At 36.4% G+C, this 9,829-nt stretch overlaps 1 protein-coding gene across 1 annotated transcript; it reads right to left on the bottom strand.

The window, feature by feature from the left end:
• Nucleotides 1–764: 764 nt before the first annotated feature.
• On the bottom strand, nt 765–1,391 carry LOC114302153 (uncharacterized). Its single transcript, XM_028247142.2, has one exon. The coding sequence runs from the start codon at nt 1,389–1,391 to the stop codon at nt 765–767; it is 627 nt and encodes a 208-aa protein (XP_028102943.2).
• Nucleotides 1,392–9,829: the final 8,438 nt, after the last annotated feature.

The raw sequence follows: 9,829 nt of genomic DNA on the forward strand, positions 1-9,829 counted from the left end.
TGAACACATTTTTGTACTTTTTTTTTTAACATGTGACAAGTACTTTATATGCTTTTGGGAATGATCTTCTTCTGGTTATTATGGTGAAAATGATTGTTGTCATTGATGTTGTTGTTGCTCTTCTTGTTATTCTTATTATTGTGGTTGTTCTTCTGATTGTTTGTGTACTTGTTTGTGGTTGCATATATTTTCATACAGTAAATGTTGTTTCTAATAATTCTTCAAATTGCAAAATTATGCAGTTTCATCAGGTTGTTTATAATAATTCTTAAAACTGCAAAATTATGCAGTTTCATTAGGTTGTTTTTCATAATTCTTAAAACTGTAAAATTATGCAGTTTCATTATTGAAACAAAAATTATGCCACACAATTATGCATCCAATTTCATGACTCAACAAATAGATGAATTGCATTTCAAAATTAAAAATAAAACTACAAAATTCACAGTTTTGTCGCTATGAAATATGAAATAAATGAATTATGTAGTAAAACTGCATTTCAATATTATACAGTTTCAATAAGAAATTTTCAACAACCTTCTCAGTATTCCATAAAAATAAGGCTAACCAAACCCACAAAAAAAATAAAAATAAAAAACAAAACGAGACTGTTACAAAACAACTTCAATAACTAAAGAACACATCAAAAAATAAAAAACAATTCAACCAACTTTATTGATTACTTCCATAATACCAAGTATCACATTTTGTATTATCATAATTCCTCAAATTCAAATACAAATCCAAAAGAATAGATTGTGGCCTCAAATAGTAGCCTTGCACATCTTCTTATTGTGATTCCCATATTTCAAGCACCTCCCACACTTGATTTGCTTTACATTCTCACCCCTAGAAGGTATCCTCTTCTTCTTGTTCCGCCCGGGCTGCTTCTTCGTTATAGGAGGTTTGATAATCGAACTACTGGCACCATCAAAGTCAAATCTCTCACTTGAAGGCACTGGATAAACAGATTCCTTGTATGACTCTCTAAAACAATCTATATGAAAAAAGAGATCAATGAAATCATACACATCTCTACCCCTACTACGCAAAGCATACACAGCATGACAACAAGGAAAACCATTCAATTGCCATTCATGGCAAGAATAAGTCTGTCTACTAATATCAACATAAAAAGAATTAGAAGAATGAACCTCAAGCACAGTATCACTAGCAACAATCACATCCCAAGACTTAGCTAGCTTCAAAGAGTCCACCAACTTCTTTTCCATAACTGGACACAATTTCGTAGTCCATCTTTTAGATTCAGCTATTCTATTAGACAATTGAGTCATGATTTGAACCCTAATCATATCAACCATACAAGTAATAGACAACTCACGGGCCCCACCAATCCAATTATTATAAGACTCGGCAGGATTAGATGACATCTCACCATATCGTTTCCCTCTAAAAAATGCATTCGCTCACTTATCATTTTGCAAACCATCCAACATACTATCAACTCTACCATTCCCAGCAATACGCCTCAATTTCTCCATATAATGTTGGAAAGAAGCAACCGTTGGCGCATAAGCACATTTAACTAATATTTTCATCAAACTCAGCTTATAGTTAGTACAAAGTCCCACCAATTTGTCAATCAAATTTCTCTTCAAATGATTCAAGCAATATGCATGATGTGCATTGGGAAAAACCACTGAAAGAGCATCTAGCAATCCATGTTGACGGTCAAACTTAAATTATCAATCTCCGGCTTGAACCAACAGCCTTTAATAACTGACTTAAGAACCACATCCAATTATCTTGATTTTCAGCGTCAACAATCAAAAAAGCCAAAGGAAACAGACCTGCAAACAAAATAACATCGAACTGCAAAAATTAGAAGGCTCACAATACAATAACACACTAACAAACAAAACCTATACTAACTGCAAATAAATACATACCTTGATTACCATCCTTTGATGTTGTTGCAAGCAAACGCCCCTTGTAACGCCCCTTCAAGAATGTACCATAAACAAACAACAACGGACGACAAAATTGAAAGCCATACAAACATTTATGAAATGCCACAAACAACCTCCGAAAACACGCACTACTTTCATCCACATCTAATTCAAACACACTTCCCAGATTCGTTCTCATATTCATCTCAAGGTACCATTGAAGTTGGTCAAAAGAAGTTGCAAAATCACCAAACAACCCACATCTTGCCTTATCAACTCCTAACCATGCAACCCGATACGAAACATCTATGCCATATTGCTTTTTCAACTTTTTTTAACTTCAATAGGACGAGTCAACGGATTATCACTAATATCATTATGCACAATATTAGACACAAGTCTAGGACCAACCATTTTGCTACAAGATCTACGAGCGACAACCCCACAAGTATGCACATTATCCAACTTCATTATAAAAAAAAAATCGAAATTCATCAACACCCTTCCATGCACAAACCATTTACAACCGTAGACGACTTCATCATACATTCAGCAGTTACTCTTGTTGCATCGTTCTTCAAATAATTCACTGCAAAACCACACTCAACTGCATACTTAGCCAATGCAATGCGGAACGCAAACACTCCACCTTCAAATTCTTGACAAACACTATGTATAATCCCCTTCCAACTAGCAGACAAAAAAACTCTCTCTGGTCCTGGATAAAAACTAGGCAACAAACCACCAAACACTACAACAAAAAGTGTCTTTGGAGACGAAAACTAATGACGAAAATAAATTTTGTTACGAAAGACGTACCTTTTAGTGGAGAAAATAACTTATCGTCTCCAAATGTACCATTTTTACAAAAATAAAATTTCATCACCAATCTGCATACATAATAAAAAAATTAGGTGACGAAATTATTTTTCGTCATTATTTATATTTTTTTTGTCACTAAAGATTTTCCCGCTAATTTTTTGGATGGTACCAAAATTTTCAGACTTTCGGTGAGGAAAAGATTGGTCACCAATAATAAAATTATCAATGATGAATATATTTTCGTCACCAATAATTTTTAATATTTTAATATTATTTAGTGAGAAAATTATTTTTGTGGTTAATAATTTTATCTTTTAGTGAGGAAATAATTTTGCCACCAAATAAATGATTTAGTTGCTAAAAGTTTTTAGAGGGAAATGAATATATTGGCGCCTTAGATATATCAATTCTTCTTCTCACACACAGATTTGACCACCAAACCTCACCTACATGACCTCACCTTCCCCTTTCTCTTCTCTCACGCCTCACGCCTCTGCCCTCCTCTCTTTTATTGGAGCATCACCGCAAGGGTTAGACGAGCACAACGCAAGGGTTAGACGGGCACACCGTAAGGGTTAGCACCACTGTCGCTTTGTCTCGGGTAGGTATGTCCTCTATTTCGCCCTCTCTCTCTTTCTCTCTCTGTGCGTGTATGTGTGTGTCTCTCTGTCTTCCTCTCTATGTCTTTTTCGATTCGCATATACCTTCACACCCAACCCTAAAGTCGACCCAGCCGTAAATCGACCCACCTTGCTTGAGTGGTGATTGGACTGCTCTTTGGATTTCACCGCTTGTACACCCGTAAACAGTTGGAACAATGCTTCCAGCTGTTCTTGTTCCTGCTCTTTGGACTTTCACCCCTTGAACACCATTACAACAGTCCAAACATGCATTTTTTTTTTGAATTGATTCCTGTTAATAGGGTGATTGGGGAAGATCCAAATCAATTTTATTTTCTCAATAAAATATAGAACAAGAATTTAATGACCCCTTCAAATGATTGATATGAATAATAGATGTTTTCATATGTAACTATCTATCTCATTGGAAAATCAGGCATATTAATTAAAATGGCGAGTGAATGAAAATGAAATGGTATTTTTTTTCCTATTGGTTTTTGGTGTAAAAGCGACTAATATTAATGTTGATTGAGTCAGACATGAGTTAATAGGATTGATGAGGTTTTGATGTCTCAATTTCAGGTTTGAACATAAGAGTTAAGGTGTCAAGTTCAAGCTTCTCCTAATGGGTCATTAGAGGTTTGGTTTTGCCTCTCCTCCTTACTCTCTGTTTTTGCTAATGGCTGTGTTTGTGTTTCTAAGATTTGGGAATGTCCCATTGTATTTTCAGTGTGTTCGGTTAGTTTTGTTTGGGTTTTCTATGCCATTTGTGGAATACTTGATAGTTAGTTTAAATATTTTATTTTTCCCTTACTGCACTTGTTGTAGAAAATTTTATTTTTAAACTTTCAACTTGCTAAACAGAAATTTGATCAGAAAACTCAACCTGCTAAGCATAAATGAATTGTGAAAAAAGACTGGTATGTCTATGACACCAAATGATAATATGCTTAATTGCATGCAAGTTCTATTCTTGGATGAATGTAATATATATATGGTCGTAGTGATAGTGTATGAAGATCATTTAGCATGATTTGAGAAAGATATTTGACATTCATCATATTGGCTTCCAATTTTGTGTAGAACACCATCGAGTGATTCACTATTCTACTTGGTCGTGGTGATATTTGGCATTCATCATATGGTTATGCTGTTTGCCCTGAGTAATTCACTATTCTATTCCCAGGCCTGGTTGACAAATGAGTGAAATGACAATTTGTTTTGACTATTTGAGAAGTTTGATGATATTAAAAAGTGTCTTTTGTATGTCTTATCTCCATTTGTATTAATGCAAAAAGAATAATTGCAAGAGCTGTTTTTGCTGTTTTATGATGTTTGTCATTGAGATGATGATATTTTCGAGTCTTGCCTGACATCAATTTAGTCAAATAAGGTATACTGAATCTTCACCAATGTTGGTTAGAACATGAAACGAAACATTAGGAATACATGTTCATAAGCATTATGGTTAGTGCTTACCTTTTTATTTTATTTTATTAAGAGTTAGTTTTTTATAATACCATGATATTCCTATAGATGCTCATGCTTTTAACCATTTGATGTTGTTGCTTCTCACAGTTAAACAAATATACAGTGGCTTTATATGGATATGGGTATACTTATGAAGCTGGCTGCATATTTAGCTATTAAAAAACAACAAGGTTTTAATAACATTATACACCTTTTGTTTTTTTTTTTTTAATAATGCAATCTTTTTAATAATGCAATGAGGTCAATTATTTGTTTTTTAGCAATTGAAAACAACTAATGCAATGAGGTCATATTTAGCAATTAAAAAATGACTAATCTTTTTGTTTTTTTTTTAATAATGCAATGAGGTCAATTATTTATGTGATGAGATCAACTCTTAAGTGGTGGTGGAGATTTGGCAATGAAGATAAGGTGTTGTGGAAGAAAATAGTTTGTGGTAAGTACAGTCTCCAAGGGAGCAGGTGGTGCCCACCTGTTAAGAGATCTGATGCCCATTCTAGGATCTGGAAGGACATCCTATCAGTGGGGAGCTTAAGACCTGAACTTTGTAACCTTTTTGTTTTTTTTTGTGAGCAATACTCAAATACAAATTGGAAATGGGGCTAGGACTTTGTTTTGGAAAGATAAATGGATTAGAGGTAGGTGTTTAAAGGAGGTGTTTCCATGGTTGTATAGACTCCCAATTGATAGGCACAAATTAGTAAAGGAGGTACTTAACCTTAGAAGTGATTTATGTGATTGGGTACAGGGCTTTTGTAGAGAGTTGAGGGATTGGGAAAATGAGGATATGGTCAGTTTAGTTAACATGTTACTCTGTGCTTGTGCACTTAGATCTGATAAAGAGGATGCTTTATATTGGAAGGCAGAAAACTCGGGTTGTTTTAGTGTTTCATCAGTGTATAGATGGTGTGAATTCAATCTTCATCCCAATGACATTGGAGTTAATGCACAGCAACTGTTTTCTGTTTGTTAGAAGCTTGTGAAAGAAAAGTGCTAGCATGCCAAGCAGGACTTGATGTCAGTAAATGAACAAGTTGATAGTGTGAAAGAGTATGCAATGAAGATGGAAAGTGTTAGCGTTTCGTGGAAGAGACAAACTTTATCACTGATGCGCTGGTATGTTTCTTAGACTCCAAAATATTACGAGCTAGATGCAAACTTCTTATGTCAAATCGATGTAACCAATCTATGTCTCTGACAATATTTATCAATCTTTTTTGTTCTTTGGTCTTGAATTTTATTTATGAAAGTACACGTGTTTATACAAATGCAGATTGATAGTACACTTGCGTGTATTGTCAAGATTATAAAATCAACTCTACAATTATCAAATCTTGATCTTGATGCTTCATATGCTAGAGAAATCTGTTCCAATGCCTTCCTCCTCAATTACTCAAAATGATATTAGTGAATTCTACTAATGTAGTTTAAATTTAATTCGTTGAAATAGAGGTAAATTTAATGTCTAATTAAATAGATGTATTTTATTTACCTTGAATAACATGCGTCAACAACCTATAATTAAATAAGTTGGTTTGGTTGTTGTCTTTGGGTGCTAATATAGCAGGTTTGATGTTGTTGGTTTAGGTCTTAAGTATTGTTTGGTGCTTTTAGCTTGACTCTAAAATAGCGGTAGCAAGGTTTAAGGCCTTACGCATTGTAAAACATAACATCCGAAGCTTGAAAATAGGCGTTTTAAGGGCGTAATTGTGAAATAGCCATCTTTTTTAACACTTAATCTTGAAAATTAGCATCCGGAGGGAAAAATTGTGAATTAGCCATAAGAATTGGTTCAAACACCTTAATGAGGAGAAAAGTAACTCATAAAAACTCACAGAACAAGCATGAGAGTCCTAATTTCAAAATTAAGCTCAAACTTGTATTTTTTGAACACTTAGACTTAAAAATAGGCATTTGAAGGGAAAATTTGTCTAATAGCTATGAAAATGCCCAGGAATTGGTTTGAGCACCTTATTAAGGATATAAATGACTTGTAGAAACTCATGGAATAAGTACAAGACTCTTAGTTTCAAAATTAATCTCAAACTTATGTGTATGAACACTTGACACTTATAAATGAAATAAGTTTAGCTATTCAATTAATTTTAACTATATTTGTATATTATTTGTGAATTTAATGTATTGATAAAATATTCATGTTTTTATCTTTCAATCCATTGTGAACAACTAGCCTAAGAATTATTATTGAGAAATTTAGTTATCAGAGTTGCTAGATTATATTTTTGGAAAATGTTTAGTCAAAAGTCTCTCGCTAGCTTCAAGGTAAAATGTTTTATATATGTTAATTATCAAAAATTAAGTTTCTTCTTAATAATGTTATCTTTTCTTGTTTTTATTGGTGTTTCAATTGTGTAGGAACAATCACTAGCTAGTGTGAATAATATGATGCAAATAAAGACAAAGCATCGATGTGGATCAAAATCAATCCTGGTCAGGGTATACAGCTCGGCGCGTTCTACTAATTTATTTTATTGGATTAGTAGGCTTTGTTTGTATATTATGTTTCAATGTTAATTTAGTAGAAATTTCTTAATCAACTAGGGTAGAATAAAAAAAAAAACTTTGACATTTAGGGACGAAAGGTCACGGGAAAATAGTGAAATATGCATGTAAAGATCCGAGAAACATCACAAACACCTTGAGACGGAGCAACATAAGGTGTGCAAACCTACGAAAGAAGCGCGTGGCTCCCAATTTCAAAACTACTTTGAAATTTGCACTATTTAAACACGTAGGCATGAAACTAAGTAAAAAAATGAACTTTTCCAACGCTTAAGCTTGAAAATAGGCCGTTGGAGGGCTAAATCATGTAATAGCCACGAGACGGTCCGGGTAACACCTCAAACACCTCGAGAGGGACCAAAATAAGTTGTAAAAACTTACGAAACTAACACGGGACTCTCAGTTTGAAAACTAAGTCCGAAAATGCACTTTTGCACACATAAGCTTGAAAAATAGGCCATCAGAGGCCAAAATAGTGTAACAGCCACGAGACGGCCCGGGTAAAACCTCAAACAGCTCGGGGGGCACTAATGTGAGTTGTGAAAACTTACGGAACTAGCACGGGACTCCCGGTTTGAAAACTAAGTCCAAAAATGCATTTTTTCACACTTAAGCTCCAAAATAGGCCATTGGAGGCCAAACTCGTGCAAAAGCCACGAGACAGCCCGGGTAACACCTCAAATACCTCGGGAGGTACCAATGCGAGTTGTGAAAACTTACGGAACTAGCACGGACTCCCGGTTTGAAAACTAAGTCCAAAAATACACCTTTTCACATTTAAGCTTGAAAATAGGCCATCGGAGGCAAAAATCGTGCAACGGCCACAAGAAGACACGGGTAACACCTCAAACACCTCGGGAGGGACCAATGTGAGCTGTGGAAGCTTACGAAACTAGCATAGGACTCCCGGTTTGAAAAGTAAGTCCAAAAATGCACTTTTTCACACTTAAGCTTGAAAATGGGCCACCGGAGGCCAAAATCGTGCAACAGCAACAAGACATCCCGGGGAACACGTCAAACACGTCAGGAGGGACCAATGTGAGTTGTGGAAACTTATAGAACCAGCACAGGACTCTCGGTTCGAAAACTAAGTCCAAAATTGCACTTTTTCACACTTAAGCTTCAAAATAGGCTACCGGAGGCCAAAATCGTGCAATAGCCATGAGATGGCCGGGAGAACATGTCAAACATGTCGGGAGGGACCAATGTGAGTTATCGAAACTTACAGAACTAGCACGGGACTCCAGGTTTGAAAACTAAGTCGAAAAATACACTTTTCCACACTTAAGCTTTAAAACAGGCCATCGGAGGCCAAAAGTGTGCAACAGCCACGAGATGGCTCAGGGAACACATCAAACACGTCGGGAGGGACCAATGTGAGTTATGGAAACTTACGGAACTAGCACGAGACTCCCGGTTTGAAAACTAAGTCCAAAATTGTACTTTTTCACACTTAAACTTGAAAACAGGCCACCGGAGGCCAAAACCGTGCAACAGCCACGAGACGGCCTGGGGAACACGTCAAACACCTCGGGAGGGACCAATGTGAGTTGCCAAAACTTGCAGAACTAGCACGGGACTACCGGTTTGAAAACTAAGTCGAAAAATGCACTTTTTCACACTTAAGCTTCAAAATACGCCAACAGAGGCCAAAATCGTGTAACAGCCACGAGATGGCCTGTGGAACACGTCAAACATGTTGGGAGGGACCAATGTGAGTTGTGGAAACTTACAGAACTAGCACGGGACTCTCGATTTGAAAACTAAGCCGAAAAATGCATTTTTTCACACTTAAGCTTGAAAATAGGCCATCGGAGGCCAAAATCGTGCATCAGCCATGAGATGAACCGGGAAACACTTCAGACACCTCAGAAGGGACCGATGTGAGTTGTGGAAAATTACAGAACTAGCGCGCTCCCAGTTTGAAAACTAAGTCTAAAATTGCACTTTTTTACACTTAAGATTCAAAATAAGCCAACGGAGTTCAAAATCGTGCAACAGCGATTAGACGGCCATGGGAGCACCTCAAACATGTCGGGAGGGACCAACGCGAGTTTTGAAAACTTACGGAACTAGCACGGGACTCCCGGTTTGAAAACTAAGTCCAAAAATGTATTTTTTCACACTTAAGTTGAAAATGGGCCACTGGAGGCCAAAATCAGGCAACAGCCACGAGACAGCCTGGGGCACACCTCAAACACCTCGGGAGGGACCAATGTGAGTTTCGAAAACTTACGGATCTAGCACGGGACTCCTAGTTTGAAAACTAAGTCCAAAAAGGTACTTTTTCACACTTAAGCTTGAAAAGAGACCTTCAGGGGCCAAAATCGTGCAACAACCATGAGAGGACCCGGGGAAAACCTCAAACACCTCAGGAGGGACCAATGTGAGTTGTGGAAACTTACGAAACTAACACGGGACTCCCGGTTTGAAAACTAAATCCAAAAAGCTACTTTTTTACAC

This window comes from Camellia sinensis, chromosome 8, assembly GCF_055761805.1.
Source record: "Camellia sinensis isolate YWXY chromosome 8, ASM5576180v1, whole genome shotgun sequence".
In the NCBI taxonomy this organism is placed as follows: Eukaryota; Viridiplantae; Streptophyta; class Magnoliopsida; order Ericales; family Theaceae; genus Camellia; species Camellia sinensis.